At 41.2% G+C, this 18035-nt stretch overlaps 1 protein-coding gene across 3 annotated transcripts in view; it reads right to left on the bottom strand.

Annotated features, from left to right (window-relative positions):
• Positions 1-18035, bottom strand: part of LOC145456237 (fibrocystin-L-like) — a 73395-nt gene that overhangs the window by 9174 nt on the left and 46186 nt on the right. For 2 of the 3 annotated variants that reach the window (XM_080334315.1, XM_080334316.1), the window contains 34 exons: positions 17805-18016; positions 16956-17089; positions 16778-16896; positions 16526-16651; positions 16310-16461; positions 14100-14326; positions 12032-12261; positions 11623-11774; positions 11163-11285; positions 10972-11107; positions 10452-10653; positions 9442-9578; positions 8768-8891; positions 8038-8167; positions 7024-7192; positions 6853-6968; positions 6233-6416; positions 6047-6174; positions 5820-5949; positions 5286-5411; positions 5089-5208; positions 4557-4722; positions 4391-4491; positions 3573-3735; positions 3420-3513; positions 3032-3120; positions 2886-2971; positions 2417-2561; positions 2148-2227; positions 1878-2081; positions 1656-1821; positions 913-1027; positions 725-855; positions 5-174 (listed from right to left, as the gene is read on the bottom strand). In XM_080334315.1, the coding sequence (XP_080190441.1) occupies positions 5-174; positions 725-855; positions 913-1027; positions 1656-1821; positions 1878-2081; positions 2148-2227; positions 2417-2561; positions 2886-2971; positions 3032-3120; positions 3420-3513; positions 3573-3735; positions 4391-4491; positions 4557-4722; positions 5089-5208; positions 5286-5411; positions 5820-5949; positions 6047-6174; positions 6233-6416; positions 6853-6968; positions 7024-7192; positions 8038-8167; positions 8768-8891; positions 9442-9578; positions 10452-10653; positions 10972-11107; positions 11163-11285; positions 11623-11774; positions 12032-12261; positions 14100-14326; positions 16310-16461; positions 16526-16651; positions 16778-16896; positions 16956-17089; positions 17805-18016 (4887 nt within the window). The remainder of the gene's footprint in view (positions 1-4; positions 175-724; positions 856-912; positions 1028-1655; positions 1822-1877; positions 2082-2147; positions 2228-2416; positions 2562-2885; positions 2972-3031; positions 3121-3419; positions 3514-3572; positions 3736-4390; positions 4492-4556; positions 4723-5088; positions 5209-5285; positions 5412-5819; positions 5950-6046; positions 6175-6232; positions 6417-6852; positions 6969-7023; positions 7193-8037; positions 8168-8767; positions 8892-9441; positions 9579-10451; positions 10654-10971; positions 11108-11162; positions 11286-11622; positions 11775-12031; positions 12262-14099; positions 14327-16309; positions 16462-16525; positions 16652-16777; positions 16897-16955; positions 17090-17804; positions 18017-18035) is intronic. The other variant, XM_080334317.1, reaches the window with a different exon arrangement.

Raw genomic sequence — 18035 nt, 5'->3', positions numbered from 1 at the left:
TTACCGTTGTACAAATCGATATATTTGTCGGCCAAAAGAGCGACAGGCGATAGCCTTCTCGTCTGGCTGTCTCCGTCCAGACTCTCGACGACCAGTATGCCGTGATGGTAACCAGTGCATTTGTGGGCCTGCCAATCGTGCTGCGGTACGCAGGTGCTCGTCGATGTGTTGGCTCTGTAACGAGCAAATTGAGCTGTAATGTGTACCGACTTCAAAAAGCTTTCGAAAAAACTTGGGCGGCCGCAACACTTTTCAATTTTATTCCTGAATATTGCCACTCAACTCGAAAAAAAGGAGGAGCTTTCAAATTTGTAATTTTTTGGATTAAATTACAAAAAAGTAGCTTTTTCTTTCTGGGCTACATCATTAGACAGGGTCAGGTTGCATATTCAGTAAGTCCAGGATCTCAGCCTACTGAAAACAACAGAGTAAAGGGCTACTACTTCCCGGAACTGTGCTTTATTTCCAATTTATTAAATAATTCGATGCTATTAAATTCCGCCAGACCAATTCAAAAGGTTTACCAATAAAGCCAATGCATTAATTCAAGATGAATACCACGTTATTTTATGGATTTTTTGGTGATCATTGATTTTATCTGGGTATACGGACCGAGAAAATGCAACAGTTTAACAACCATGTTCATATCCTCTGCTGTGCAAGCGTTTACTTTGAGTAAAGACACTTGAATACTTGATACTCATATACTTATTATGCCTCGTACCTCAAAATTCCCTTATTCGGCGCTACGTCCTTTACTGGAATCCTAGATTCGGTGGTGTTGGTCAATAGGGTCTTGGGGATTCGAAAATCTCCGAGTCCCCTGCGTTTATCGCCGTCCCATTCATACTCTGCCTGTAAAACAAACGAGGTGAGTCCCAGGCTAAATTGTCGTCCTTGAGATCAGATTACCTGCGAGATCACAGATCCGCCCGAGCCACCCACTACAGACCCGTCCTGGTCTACCAACAGAGCGTTCTTCATTCCGTCACATTCCATGTCCACACAGTCGGACGGATTGATTTTTCTGGAAACCGTAAACCGGAGAATAAGACGTAATAGACACGAAATCCAGCCATAAGGATCGATCTTTGTCATAACGTAACACGCTAGTACCATCCACATCCGCACAATACGAATGTCGCGAGTCACTGTTACGAAAACAGCTTGGGAAGTGGATATATTTCGTAACAATGCAATTTGTGAGCAGTGAGGCTCACGAATCCGATGTTCCTACTGTCAATAACTCGATTGCACAATTTCTTGTTCAGTTCATATTGTAATCCTCGCAAGACTAATAAGCTCGGTGATAGTCACTTTACAAAGCAATCATCTTGATATAAGTATGCAAAATGATTGATTACGAGTACTTTGTAATTGTTTGGAATCAACCATAATCCATTACGAAAACTTGAAAATGCTATAACGACTATGATTATTTGAAGAGCTCCAATACATACAATTGCATAGAACATTCATATTGAAATGAAACCGGATATTTTTCGGCTGGCACTCGTCAGGGGTAATCGTATAATCGACTAGGATTATAAATCATGATTACTCCGAGTCTGTTCGGAGATTATTATTAATCTCCAATTTCTGGGGGAAGGTTGAAACGAATCCCACAAGCTCCCAAGTCCTACTCTTCAACTCACGCCAGCGAGGGTCTGTGTAAGTACAGCACTCGATTCTCAGGAGTATCGATAAACTCGAGCCCGGACACGTAAATAGGATGCAAGAAGTCTTCCACCAGCAAATTCGTCATAATCGCCACGTTGTCCGAAGTGCAGGACGTGTCGCCGAAATTTAAAAACGAAACCCCTGTCTCAATAACAAAAATTTAACGACCAATCAAAATCGACCGCTACGTCACATACCGCTGATCTCCGTCTTTCCCCCGATAGCAGGATATGACATTGCCCCGAGAAACGCCATGTCGGGAGCGGAATTGTGGCCGGACGCGAAAGCCGGCCATAGTATACCAGTCCTTGCCAAGCGTGAGGCTTCACTCTTTAGAGGCGCCCGTCCTAAATTCGAGTTCTGCACGTAGTCCACCACCGGAGACAATGTCGGGCAGTAGCCTTGAAAAGAATGTTAGAGAAGGTAACCGACTGCAGTGTCGCGTGGCGGGGAATCGCACAAATCACCTGGTTTGCTCACAGCCACCACGGCCGAGTCTTTGATTACGACGCGCTTGTCTTGGAAATCGTGCAAACTGGAAGGCGGTCTAAAAATGGCAGAGGCGGTCAAAGCACTGGGTGTTGTACTTGAGTACAAGTATCGCCCTACATGTCTACTCAAATACAAGTGGAAGTAGCGCTTTCCGAAACATGTCAAAACTATGCAGTAGAAAGTGAAAGTCTGGAAGGTACTTGAGTACTTTGAGAAGGCACTGACCACCTCAATATACTATTACCTGATCACCAGGGGCGCAATACCAAATCCACTGTCCGTAACCAGCACATTCGACACCGTGAGACTTCCCACGCCTTGATAGTAAATACCGTCGTCATACGCGCTATGGATTTTAAACTTGCTGATAAGGTTACAGACAGGGAAGCCTGCAAAGCAAAACAGAGATGCCAACGTAGAAATGTGATTAAAATGGACAAGACTGTGCTGCGTCACCCACAAGAAGAGGACCAGAAGTAATATTTGGTCAAAAACCATTACTCGGAAATACGGAAGAATTACAGATGACACATCACGGGCATCATTTTCCTTGTGGTCGCAGAACATACATATTCAACTTTTTCAAGTCATTAGTACTATTATATCGGGATAATAGTCATTACTCAAATACTCAACTTGCAATTGAATCACCCAACCCTAGTAATAGTCACTGTTCTAGACAGCCCACACAGATCACAGCACATCTCTCTCACCGTCCTTATTCATCCAAATTCCTTGCAGCGTGGCTCTGGCAGTGTTCCAGCCCCATTCCTGGACAGTGTTTTCATCGTCAGGCGGGCTACAAGAAGAAATTACAGTCTATTGGCGAATTTATATTTACAAAAATCCATGGTTTTACCCGCAATTATGGCCGTCGATACGGTAACCCGCTCGTTCAGAACCGACTACCACATTACCCTTCAGCACAGGACGGACTGCCAAGTTTGTCTGTTTTAAAAGAAATAGAACGCTGTTAAGCAAAGAATATCACACCATAAGTGGTCAGCATATTTGAATGATACTTCACACATCTCCATCAATTCATATTATTCATTCCATTCAATATTACCGTCATGGCGAGCAACAGCTATGACATGGTATAATAACACAAAAACAGTGCCTTATCTTCCTCATTCACACCGTACCAAATGCATTCATCTCCCACAAGTATTTTGAATAGATGGAATCAGTTGGACAGGATTCAAGTCTGCGGGTATAATTTTTACTTCTATGCTGACTAAACAAACCTCAATGGACGCCTTCCACGAAACCAAGTCACTTTCGTCTCTATCCTGATACACGGTTCTAGTGCGAGTGAGCATCACCAAGTTATTTTCGATTCTAAGATAACATAACTAGTCAGTAATCCAGCCGCAAAAGGAATGCATGCGGTCCCATACAAGATATCTTTTCCCTCGACACGAATTCCCGGTCCGACGGTGTGGTGAATGACGTTTTCACTCACGGTGATATCGCTGGCACCGAAGACGCCGATCGCGGTATTGAACCCGTTGTGGAAGGTATTTTGTTTCACCGAGGATGGACGGATAACGTCCGAAGTTCCTGTTAGGTATGAAACAAAAGGTAAGCGTCAAAAACGATCATTGGAATTGAGTAATGAAGCACACGTTGAATCAGTATAGTTTTTATTACCATTACCAATTTAAAATGCCACATGAAGTGCAATGCAGAAGACAGAAGATACATCCAGATATACATGGGAAATATATTTTCCTGTATAGTAACTGCTTGTCAGTTCATTTCCTTTTCGTGGTCGCCAGTGCGTAAAATATTTTATTTGTAAACTATACCACCGTTGTTTGAACGAGACGAGACGATCTCAATGGAATAGACGAATCTCAAGCTAATCATCGTCACTATTATTTTTATTAATTATTTTCTACAAACTTTATCGCAGGCTCTTTTCAAGGTTAAAACGCTTGAAAAAGAACACATCAGGCATGACAGGAACATTGTTTTTGGTGATGAAATTTGTCACCAAAATACTATCATTTTCTAAAATGGTTGTAAATTCAGATTGAAATTATTCCGCTGCTACTAGTTAGAATTGAACCAAATTTGGCGTGCAGCATTTTTTAGGCAACCCAACAATTTAACCACTGTGCCAGTGAAATTTGAAAAATATGTTTTTGTTACATCCCGATACACATAATCAATGAAAATGATGAGAAAATGTTCAATAACCAATAATACAAACCTGAATTAAGAAATGCGAGGGAGTATCGCGGGTCATAATTATCAATCCATCCTTCTTGACCGGTGTGGAAAAATTCGATGTTGGAAATTCTCGCGTAGCCCCTTGAAAGCACACAGGTTTGTTGGCTGCAATTTTGAAATCCAGATAAGCCCAATCCCAAGCATACCTGTTGTCCGCAGCTGAGACAAGAATTCGTGCACCAAACGATTCTTTGAATAATCCGTTGTAATCTTCTCCAATCACTTTGACGTTTCTTGTCAATACGCTAACCTCGGCGCGAATATCGTACGAATTCAAACCAGATTTACTGACATTGTGACTAAAGGTGTCAGCTGTTACACAGAAACACAGTGTCATACGACATACAGATTTTGGGCTCAGTTCTAAGCATTACAATTCCGTTTACAAATATTCAGTTCACGTCATATTATTAATAATTTGTCAGATCAATACACCACAAGATTGCAATAAAATGAAAAAATAGGAAGGTGTCCAAACAACTGAAAATAGTCTGTGAAATCAGACACCCGCCTATGCTTAGTCGCTGCTAAGAGTCATGCACACTGCATAGTGCACACTGAATGAAATATCAGTTGAAATGATTCTTATAGAGTAGAAAAAATACGACAATCTCCATTTTTTTCAATATTGAAAATATACCTCTACCTATATATTTTAATAGATCAAGTCAAGTTTACCTATGTGATCAAATTTAGCAGAATTGTTCAATGTGATGACACGATCGCTGACAGAAGTTATCTTGAATGTTTCTGTTTCCCAAGGATCAGCGCTGGTGGTAGTGATTGTTATTTCATCACCTGATACACATTAGAATGCTATGTGAACTCCGCTACCAGAGTATCGTATGCATAGAAGACTATAAAAGCACCAGTACCTGCTTGCCAATCTAATAGATTGTCCGTCACAGTGATCGTGCTCTGTCCTTCCGACAGCTGCGTTTCCAAATGTGTCGTTAAAGGAGTCCTTGTTTTTCCATGCAAATCTAACCCGCCGACTACACCTGAAGAATTTCTAGCAGTAAAACACCGAATGAATGGTTAAGTCAACGGAATGCCAATATGGACACTCTTCCCCGGGTTGAGATCAATAGTTCAGTTTATTAATAATGTCATCATTCCAAAACACCACAATATTGCAATAAAACAAAAAGACAAGAAGGATTAGAAACAGACCTGGAGAAATCATTCAAAGAAACACCCACCTTGGGCTACTAACACATGTAAATAAGAGTCATAGGCTATACACTGAATTACAAGTAACAGATAAAACCTTTCCAAATCGAAGCCAATCAAAATGGACACAATTCTATACTTCTTTGCATGTATTTTAGTGTATAACAGAAGGAGTCATAAAACAAGCTTAATCACCCATATTTCGATAGCCGATAAGTCCAAAATTAAATACAAACCTATCGCTTTCGAGCCCAGCACCACACCTCCGCTAATAACAACATCGGGACTGTTGTGGTTTCCACGTAGAACAAGGTTTGCCGTTCCCTTGAATACGGAATCTTCCCATCCCACAATTAACCGGCCACCCTAGTAGAGGAAATGCAAGCATACGACATTATTGCCGTATTCAAATTTATGAATTGTATTGCAATTGGCAATCTATAAAGAAAGAAATTTGTCTCACCATTATAATGATATGGGTAGCGCTCAAGGTCACAGTCAGGGTCGGGTCGTTCCATTCAATTTCTAATACACCCTCAATCCACAATTTATTTATTTTAGGGAGATCTTGCTTTACGACCATCCATGTCCCTTTAAGGCAGTATTACAATACACTGCATATTCCACGGCGTCGAACAAACATTCCCACCTTTTTCTATTCTGATGTCTTGACTGTCGGGAGGTATTGCAGTTAATTCATCGCCACATACAGCGCCGACATATTCTCCATCTTCGTTGATTTTCCAGTGGGCGGAGTCATGCCATGATTGAAAGGTAGCGGGTCGTGCGCGGGCTGGGGGTTGCGTGTTTGGATCCGGAGGGGGAATGCATTTCTGATATTACAAATGATATTTCATAAAACAAACTGCAGTACATACCCCAGTGGTTCTGATTTTAGACTAATTCCGTTATTATTATGAAACAAACAAATTTTATCTTCAACTTTGAATTTATGTCGCCGCATTCAGACACACTCACAACATTTCCTCCGTGATTTCACATGGTCGAATATTTTAGGCTGACACTCGTCAGGGGTAACCATCAGCAACTGGTAGAGAATTGAAAAGAACACTGTATATAAACAATCGTACCACAAAACGTCACTGGCATGTGATGAGTGCCAGCCGAAAATATTCGGGTTCATTTCAATTTGAATATGCTATTCAATTGCATAGAGAAGTTCTGCACCTCCAAGAAGCTCGTCAGGTTTTTACATGACTAAAATACATATTGCGCATCAGAGGTGGTACTACAAAATAGATTTGCCACCTCATAGAAGCATCTGTAAACTTTGAAGTTGACCTCGCGATGCTTTGCCCCGACTGTTGCGGCTTCCAATGAACGCCTCTTACGTTCCGCCGATAACGTACGATCGCGGCCCGAGACTGAAATATACTTTTCAATCATCGACGACTTCGAATCCCCCCGCATCGAACATACCGATGTAATACAAATTGAAAGTGGCAGCGTCAAAGTAGTAATCGCCGTGGTAGTTGTGTTTGCACGAAACCATGTTAGTTTGAGCGTATTCCTCGCCGCCGTTTCCGGCAATCTCGAACTTGTCCGGCTTCTGCGTCAAATTATGCGACACGATCACACAGTCTTCTTCCTACGAGAGAATTCATTTATCGTCTCAAATAACCCAAACATGAAATACACATTTCACAAGACACAGAAAATTGATTGGATGCAGTACGAAAAATGCAGTTCACGGAAGTATTGTAACATAAAATGAATATCAGTAGGGATTTATTCAGTTATACAGTTACATTAATTGCGATATGAAGATACAACATATTTCAAAGAGCACTGCATCTCAGATTTTGTAAGAAACATAAATAAATATTTCTAGATCAATCGTGGTAGCAGCTGCATAAACAGTAATGACTATTGAGAAAATGTAAAATTAGGAATATCAATAATAAATTAAGCATCTTGAAAAATAATCTACACTGGTGTAAAATTTTTGTACAGGGGTATTGAAGATCCTTGGCTAATGAAATGTCATTTATACGCTCTATAATTTTGAACACTCAAATTCAGATAAGATCATACAATTGTCAATTTTCATACTATATGATTAATGATACTATAAATATAATATGGAATGGAATAAAGTTTCATTTCATATGTCAAAAAGTCACTTCGCAAACGACATGAATGGGCGAATCTTCGTACACAAATTCATAACCTACCGTCTCTTACATCAAGCACACACCATTTCTCATAACTAAGCAGAAATGGCAGCTGAGCAGTATGGTGGAAACCCAGCCAATATGATGGCACCCTATTGCCTTTGTGCACTGTTAGGTAAGTGCAACAAGTTGGGTTTTATGCACCAGCCCTTTTCTATAAAAATCAATCAAGAGTGGATTTCCAGTCACATTGCAATTAATAAGGAAGTAGACACTGATATATCCCGAAGACACATATCATCCCATATCATCACATCACCTCGAAATTATAGAACATCGCTCGGTAGGATATGTTTGTCAGCTGTTGCGCATCTTCGAAAGTCCACCTGTACGTTCCGCCATCGACCATCGTTCCCATCCATCCAAACTTGTGTGTCAAGCGTTTCTGACTGAACACGTTCGATAGCTTTATTATCTCGTATATTGAAATATTGAAACATAATATTGGAATTGTATGGATTGCTGTGCGAGAAAAAGGCTGTTACATATAGGTTTGATGACGATGCCTAGCAAAAACAGACAAGTGTTATCCTAAACAAAATGGATCAAAACATAACAGGTGACCGAAAATATCAATAATTATGGCGGCTACTAGCATAGGCCTACGAGACTTAAACCAAACGAGGAAATTGAGATTGCCATATCGGAATAGGTGGAGGTAAGTAGATACTATCCTTTGATGAGGGTCTTGTAATATGGGAGTGATCTTGCTTAGCAGGCAGTCGTACAAAATGCACATACTCGAACTTTCAAAGTTACTCACACTGTCATGACGTCACATTAAGTGGTACACGGATATTCAACTTGAATAGTAATATTCGATTCGGGATAGAATCAGTCAGGTAATCGATTTTGCTGAGCCCTAATTTGAAGCCAGCCAGTGGGAATCAAATCCTGTGAGACCAGTGGTGTAACTACTGTACTGCGGTGGCCGTCAAATCAGAGATCAGTATGGAGATGAAAATAACAAGGTCGAAATCGGCACTGACCCAAACGGTATATAAGAAGAGCCGGTGTCAGTAGTAAAAGAAACTAGCTTTCCTTGAAGCGATGAAGGGGCCACATTATTCCAAGAGACCCGATGGAATTTCTTCACATCGTCACATTTCATTCCTGTACAATACAGTGAAGGTTAGTAACAGAGTTACTTTACGAATCTCTTAAGTGGGTTTTATCTTACTCAAGCTGTGACGTTTCTGACTACTTTCACTTCCATTGCATCAGTCACAAAAATATTACCTATCTTTTTTCTATTTTGTAGACAGTAATATATAAATAGGTTCGTATCACTTTTACAAGTGAAATTTCCACGACAACTCGGCGAATCAGAACCCCTCTATGATATTATAACTTCAAAACTTAGTGAATTGGTGTTACGCGTGAAGATGCATTTTATAATTTGCAAAATGGTCAGAACATTGACAAATAAAATGGTGTACGACACCTCGTCTCAATCTACTTCTTCAAACTACTTACTCTAGTATATTTCTGAGCAGTCATATTCTACTTCTACCAGGAGTAATTTTGCGTGCTCTGAAAATCTCTACTCGTAATTGAATATAAATTTATGGCAATATTTCTCATTCTACTTGAGCAGCGCTAATGATGGCTTTTACAACCCATAACATGGAAATCACAGTTTATAAAGCAACGATAGCACTGCCTTTGAATGATTCAACATCAAATCCAGCGATCTCGACGCAGGACGATGGCAGACTAGGATTATACGGCGTGACAATCGATCCTGCTGTTCCAGTCAACGAGCCGTCTACATCCCTCAAAGAGACTTCGTGTTCCCATCTGAAATGTGTAATTGCATGCCATAAAATATCTCCTAGTCGATTAAAGTGATTGGTATGAGTAAAACACAAAGGTTTTGAGAATGACGGAACAAGATTGAAGTTTTCATATTAGCGTGGCAGGCTGGACAAGGCTGGATTTACCTATTTGTGAAACCAACACCAATGGGCTTATAGTTCAAATACCAATACCGTTAGTCAGCCAATCATGCATGCAATGATATTTTTATCCATTCAAAACACCACAAGATTGCGATATAATGAAAAGAGTGGCTTTGCTGCTAGATAAATTGCCTAAATTGCCGAAAAGGGTTATACTGAATAAGATAACATACTGCTCTCTGTATAGTGGTTTGTATTGTCGAAGAAGAATTACCAACCATAAAGCATATCGTCGACTTCTTTTCAAGGCAAGGGTATTTTATCCTAGGTGTAAATGCGGGCAATCGAACGGAGCAAAGTATACATCGGACATTAGATCAAGGTACAGGTTAGATTGAGAGGTCATACTTGGTTGTTTTGACATCTTCGAATCTGTTCATTACATTGCATTGTGTCTCGTATCTTACCTGATACCTTGTTGTCTTGAACGGATAAAAACTAACAGAACCACTGTTTGTACTAGCACAAAGGTGACAAAACCTTATTTTGCAACCGGAAACACAACTTGAAATTCCACAAATTTGAATGTGCAGAGTTGCCTATAAATTTATGGCTTCCAAATCCATTTTTTAAAGTCACCTCAAAATCAAACACACGATTACAATTGACATGACAAAAGCAAAAGTGCAGCCCACTACGTCAAGACGAGCATGTCTAATCATTTTAAACTCCGGAAAAAATCGTGACGGAATGAACACAGACTCGCACCGACCTGAAAGCGGCCTTGTTCGGAGAATTCGTAAACTTAACGCCGTTAAATTGAACCTCCCAACCCCCGCAGAGCACAAGACAAAGGCCGTCGTAGGTCGTCACCCCCAAAGCGGCGGTCTCAGAACGATTGAAGTTCACAAAATTGGTATTGACTACTTCGTAGCCTTCCGAGAATGGCAAGATCATTCCCCGGCTAGTCGCACCTAGACAGAAACAGATTTTTATTCGTTTGAAGCAAATTCGCAGTGATACTCGAAAACAGTGCACCAGATTGTTTTTGACACTTTTATATCTAAGTTGGGTGTGCTAAATCCGAATCTGGCGTGGTTGTATTCAGCCGCATCACATTTTTGAGAAAATACATCAGTTGATTACAGAGGTGGTTAGTAACCAAGTAGGATACTTCAATGGAATACTTAAGTGGATTTTGCATATTTGCACTGCTTAACCAACAACTGCATGTCGTTAAACAAAACCAAATTTAACTCCCAACACAACAGCTAACCATCACCCTTCATCACCTTCACCCAGCCCTTTCGTGTAGCCGATAATGGTGGAATTGTAAGTGCCGGCGTGACCCCATCTCGCTTTCTTGTCAACAACCATCTTCGTTTCGATGCCGGCCTTATCGTTATGCGCCACGATAAAACTCCAGAACTGCCAACAAAATAACGCGAGCTCCACACAAAAAGACGTTCGATAGTATGATTACCTGCACGGCTCCCACGTTCACAAGTTCGGCGCCCTTTTCACAATTCCAAGCCACCATCGAGACAAAACGTGCTATCGATGGCTCCAGTGCGCCGCAGGATCCATCGCCACGCGGAGTGTATTGCTGCAATGCATCAGAAACACTTATCAGCTTTGATTTCAATTAAACAGAAACTGCTCAATAACAAATACATATCTCTGCGTTTGAAAGTGCAGGTGTAGGATCATCAATCTCGTCTAACAGCACAAAGCACTGCCTTTCTGTCATTGTGCGCTACTTTTCATACAGTATTACATACATTTGTACAATGTACAACATGTTCAGTACATGGTTGGAATACTGCTCCTTCCTAACTTTTCATTGTGTCACAAAATTTTACTGTTCTGGTAATGAACTGAACTCATCATTGTCAAAAGACCAAGTTTTTCAACCAAGAAACCAAAACCAAAAATTTTCTCGCCTTAAACACCCATAGACCAAACCAGCCTTGGCTGTGAGCTGTGTTGTCTTCGAACATTCCAAGGGGGTGGTGCTGCTGACAGATGTTCGGGTCTGCCGACGGGCCGTCAGGCGTTTCATGAATACGATACCAGAACCCAAAGTGAGTTCCGCCTGAAAAATAATTATTTTGAAATCTCAACAAGGGATATACACCCACGGCCGTGTCAGGTCACAGGTTAAGAGGTTTTTTGACCTCTTTCAATTCCGTATGATTTAAAATCGCAACCTCTTGTAATTGGATAAAAATTACTGAGTTGCTTCTACTTCTACTTGAATACCAACGATAACTACTTTGACCACCAATGGCTTAATTCCTTCAAGAATTTGACCAAGAAAAATGGTAAACGGTAATTGTTCAAACTACTCACCGACGGCTGCGTTCAGCCTGATCGTATTGTTGGGATTGGTGACCCAGAACGCGGCGGGCGTGATGTCATCGTTTTGCAGCGAGGTGCTTTGTTTGCAAAGAATCACCAGATTGCTTTGGATCACGTTACCATGCTCGATGCCGTCTTCGATGAACACGGCTCCGCCCATGATGTCGTATACGACGTTGTTTTCGATCAGAAGATGGTGGGTGTTGTGGATAGTAATAGCTCTGCATGGTAGGGTTTGGCATCAAGTTTATTAATGACTCTTTTGCGGCATACTCTGTCAAGTGGAGTGCGGCCTTGGGAGGCCCAGTTGCTTTTATGATATTTCCATCATTATTTCCATTCGACAGTGTAAAAAACGCAAGATTACATCGGAAACCGTAGTGTAGTCGTACAACAAAATAATGCCGTAAAACCGCGATCACATATGGGCTTTCTATTGGTCACAAGCCCTCCATTGGTAACAGTGATTACGAGACTCAGCAATGCCATTTAGTTTCGGATGACTGATTTCAGGATATCGAGTAAATTTTGTTAAAGTCTATATTTAAAGAGCTTCTTGTAGGTACTGAACTTCAATATACAATTCAATGGTATATTCGTATTGAAATGATCCTGAATATTATCGGCTGACAATCGTCAGGGGATATCGCCAGCAGCTAGTAGAGAATTGGAAAAAACATTGCACATAAGCAATTGTATCACAAAACATGACGTCACCAGCATGGAATGAAATCTCAAGTAAGAGAACCTTCGAAAATATTCGGGTACATTTCAATATGAATATACAATATACCAGGGGTCACCAACCCGGTGCCCGCGGGCACCAGGTAGCCCGCGAGGACTAGATGAGTAGCCCGCGAGCCCATTCTTAAAATAGGTGGAATAGCAGCATTTACCAATATTCGTCAGATTATTACTAGTGAGCTTTTAAATATATAGATTGATTGATTCAGCTATTCTTGTTTGAAACACACTAACACGTAACTTGCATATATAAACACTTGAAAATATATTCAATTACAATTAGTAATATATAGATGTATGTGATAGAATCACCAGAAATTCAAGATACGGCGCATTGCCTATACAGGTGACATGACGGAATGCCGTCCACGGTCTTCTTGAAATGGTGGGGGGTTCCGTTACGATAGCTCGACGACCAGGACAATGCCAAAGTAGTAAACAATATTACTATTCGGAGTCAGATAGCCGTGAAGTACTAGCAGATTTTCAATATCTGTATACCCATTACGTATTGCATCATTTGGCACAGCTTGTTTCTGTTACACTCAACGCAGTTTATTATACCATGTTTCTAACTTTCTGTAATTGTTGCTGCTGCCGGTATCATGAAATCTCGTCATTTCTGGATGCTGAACAGTAGGAGATTGAAATTGTAACACTGCAAAATGACCCCCACCTCACTATGCAGCAAACGTTTGGTGCAGTGTTGATACGGAAAAGTACAGTGGTGTACGCGCGGCAGCTATGAAGGTTGCAAGCGTCTATGGTTCAACTTATCTTTGTGAATCAGCCTTTTCGGACATGAACTTCATCAAAAACAAACACAAAACACGCTTAATTATTGCGCATCTGGAACACTCACTCAGAATTGCAGTGTGAAGTTAAATACCAGAGTACAGCGCACTAGTTGATATCATACAATGCCAGGCTTCCCACTGACTGCTATAGAAACAGATAACATGATGTCCAGTCCTGCCCAGTGCTATGAATATCAAAGCGGAAATTCAGTGTGGTACGGGTAAAAGGCGGGAGTAAATAGTAGCCCGCCGCTTCAATCATTACGCAAAAGTAGCCCTCGGTTGCAAAAAGGTTGGTGACCCCTGCAATATACATTCAATTGTAAAAAGTCGATATATGCATTTTTTTGCCGATTTCAACGTTAATTTGGCCCGTCAAATAGTCCAATTGAGTTTAGCTCAAACGTGTGAGGTCAAGCAAAATTATAAACCCATTTCGCAGGTCTCAAATATGTTCTCTCTGTTTTCGCACACCATGTTCTTACAGCGTGTAAAACTTCAATGTGTTTTCACGATACCTGTTGAAACTTTTGTGGATAGCACATCCTCGCAGGTAACTATTGAAGTTAACATCGCCCAGCAGATGAAAGTGAATCGGGTATCTTCCGAGACGGAACGCCTGACCCATATTTCTCATCTCCACATATTCAAGTCTTGCACGGGCAATGTCCAGACCCAGAGATCTATGGTGGACCATGATCTGACCCCCAAACTGATCGGAGCCCTCTTCCTCCCCAAATCGGCCCTGTGATAAGAACGAGTAGTAAATAGAAGGACCAATGTTACAAACAGGGGCGTAGCCAGGGGGGGTGTTTCGGGTGTCCAAACACCCCCCTTTCAAAACGAAAATACCCTCCCTTCGTGAATCCCAAATCTAGAGGTAATATTTCTTGGCATAATCGCGCATTCGTAATTGTTGCACGGCGAGTGTTTTCACTGAACTATTAATGCCGATATACCCCTTTTTTCTCCGATTCTTCTCTCGTCTGTGATAACGAGAGTACTTTAGGTATCATGTTACAACGCAGCGGAACATCGCGCTATTTCGCGTTACAAATAAATTGGCGACTCGGCTTGATATCTTGCCATGTTTTGATCAAATGCCCAATGCGGAATCTGTTTGGAACATGAATGAATTTCATACAACTCGGTTGTGTGAGTAACGACTGCCCGCCTTTTAGTGCTATGTTATCTCTTGTTCTGCTTTCACACATTTAGCCGAAAATAAGAACAATCATAGACGCATCGGAGGCGCGAAAAATTAGGTCGCTCAGCGATCAGCTATGCATTACAGTTCCATAAATATTCGATGTAATGTGGTAATAACGAGACGATATAGTCCTGGATAATCCGCATTTGTTACTTTTGCGAATGCTTTTTCGATTACGAGCCTGAGCCTAAGCCTAAGCCTGGACCTGAGACGGGCTACTGACATTAACGATTGCATCGCACTTTCGCACACATTGGTCTTTACTCTTTACCATCCCTACATAGCAAAAATGCTACATCAATTTAGCGAACGATATTAAGTTGAATCAAAACTCATGGTGCATAATTTGAATTAATCCAGATCCGCAGAAACGATCTGTGAACAATTCATAGCAAAGGCGAAGGTGTATTAGCGCGAATATTAAACCATGACAATCAGGAGATGTGTTAGAAGCCGAGTAACGATTAGCAAGACGGCCAGTGGTACTCCAACAACCGAGCTAATTCATCGTCAATTACGTCAATAACTAAGAGATTCCGCACTCGACATTACCATTTGGGAAATCTGTTACGATACCCGACTCGAGGTCACGTTCTTATGTGAGCGCGAAATGGCAATATCACTACGCGAAATGGCAATATCTCTGACTGTATTGTAAATTGATCACAGTCATCGCACTGCTCACTTTTGGTAATTAAGGGCACGTTATATCTGTTTCTGCTGTTATCTCAGCTTATCAGTTGTGGTGCTATATCGTAATACGGTAATACAGCTGGGTTATGTGGATGAGTTACGGGCCGAATTAAAAAAGATCGGAACGTCGGGCGGGCGTTACATCGAACTGAATCATGGCACAAGTTATCACGATATATACCACGATTCCGACTGCATATATTAACATTCGAGAATCTGGTTATGGTACCATATTACGTCGAGGCCGCTACTTATCTGAATGCGAAATTATAAGATCTCCCGCTGCTGCGTTGATTGAAATATGATCTGCGAGCGCGTGTTGTAGATGTCGTAACTCGCTCTCAGTAATTAGAGGCGCGCCTACGAAGAGACGTACTTGGGCTGCTATCCATCGTAGCGTACGGCATTGCCGTTATATTTTAATATAACGGCTAATCGGCTATGTATATGCGTATAGCGTTGTTAACACGAGCGAGATTATCTGATACTTGTAGTAGAAGCATTTATGCATACAATTAGCCCGATAAATCGGGTATAATTCAGAACATCCTTTGTTGACGAAACACCCCCCTTTATTCTCAGCTGGCTACGCCCCTGGTTACAAATATAAAACAAACACGCGATACAGCGCATTTGCCACCTACCGCAATCAGAGCTGCTGACAATGGATTCATTAAAACGATGAAAACGTAGCAACAAACAAGTAACTAGGCAAGTACTGAAGGAAGAGTTCAAACTCAGACAACCTACTCAAGTGTTCAGTGCCAGTAAATGAACTGCAATTCTTTCAGAAGGTACACAATGTATAAATGAAAGTTGACTCACTTGAAAACAAGTCTGCTGCTTGAACTCGCCGGTATCAAATCCCTCAGGACAAGCCGGTATCTTATCTTTACTCCATTCCATATCGGCAGATCCTTGTATCACAATGTTTCTGGTTAAAAGTCCAACTTCGCCATGCGTCTCCAACTGAATATCTGAGAAGGCAGGCTGGTTACGGAGACGTGTCCTCGGAGACGAATCAAAAACGTGAGCGCGCACCTGCGATTTTCTCGCTTACGGATATGTGCGTGTGTTCCAATGGCTTTTCCAGAGTTATCTGTCGTCCGTCATTGGAAATTGCCTTGATGACATGTTTTTCAGTCTGATCCTGGCTGTGCCGTGAGCCTATCGGTAGCAAACTTATTAAAAAAAATGTTATCATTGCATTTGGTATCACTCCAAGGTAATCATACTTGAACCCAGTTACATTCAAATCCAGTTTCTCTCATTGATTGTACAACCAAATTTTACCTGTAGTCGCGATGACTATTGTGTCCTTCACACTCCACGAAACGGCCAGCCTCAAATGTATAACATTCTCTCCAGCCTTCGCAGTTTGATCCAAATGTGTCCAAGTGACAGGTACGGGTCTTGGGAAAACACGGTAAAGTATAATACTATACAAAACAGAAATTTTTCCGCCCCTCACTTGCCGTGTAAATCCAAAGTTCCGTTTCGCACACCGATCGTTTTCGTGCCGTAGATCGGAAGCTCGCGAGATCTCAGATGTCCGTGTAGAGTTATGACAGCGCTGTGCTCAAACGGAGTGTCCGCAGTGCCGATCTATCGAAAAGTTTAGCAGTAACGCAATACCATCAGTAAACAATATTGGGCGGTAGTTTTGAGGTTAATAGAAACTACATGTCTGCATATAATTTGTAATTGGTTACTTTTCAAACACGAAACACGTCCGTTAGACCATGTTAATGTCCCGTATGGGAAAGGGATGCTTCTTAAATGGGACAAGTTAAATTATATCATGTTTTTTGTTCCGATCCATCTGTAAAGTATATTAGATTCGGTGATACGATTGTAGACAACGTTCTTTCCAATTCTCTACAAGTTGCTGATGATTACCTCTGACAAATGTCAGCAGAAAATATTCGGCTTTTTTATCTCTATTTTAAAATATTAATAAACTGTATATGAGATTACCGAGTTTTGCAAATGTCAACCACGATGAAATTTTGGGGAAAATTCAGACCTGTGTTATATAAGTGAGGTGCAGTGTGTGAATATGGTACTCCAAAATGGTATTCACCATTTTTTGGACAGATATGCAATTCCTTCTCGGAATAAATAGTTAAGGACCCGTGTGTTTTGCCGAGATATTCAGAAAAATTACATCAAATCAGATTCAGTTTTGAATATAGTTAGTATTTACTGTCATTGCAATTGATCACTGCTCTGACGCCTGAAATATCTGTGATCAATTGAAAAAGAAAGCCATGATAACGAACATGTTTTAAACACAATTGCTTAAATTAATCAGGCATACCTGAAGCACTCCGCCGTCTGTAATCAAAATATTCTCGGTTTGAAGATGGATATCCTTATCATCGAATATGACGGTCCCCCCTTGGATCAGCAGCATTTTCAAAACGGCAGTGTCCACGTCGAGGAGCAATGTCTGCGACGCCGGGACCACCACAAATTCACCCGCCCCTGGTGTGGGGCCGCCTCCCCATGTGTAATTCGAAGACCACACGTCTGTGAGACATACAGAAAA

This window comes from Botryllus schlosseri, chromosome 14 (assembly GCF_051294905.1).
Source record: "Botryllus schlosseri isolate E-star chromosome 14, Bs_hap1, whole genome shotgun sequence".
Lineage (NCBI taxonomy): Eukaryota > Metazoa > Chordata > Ascidiacea > Stolidobranchia > Styelidae > Botryllus > Botryllus schlosseri.
The sequence above is the reverse complement of the archived record's forward strand: the minus strand, read 5'-3'. Positions and strand labels throughout refer to the sequence as shown.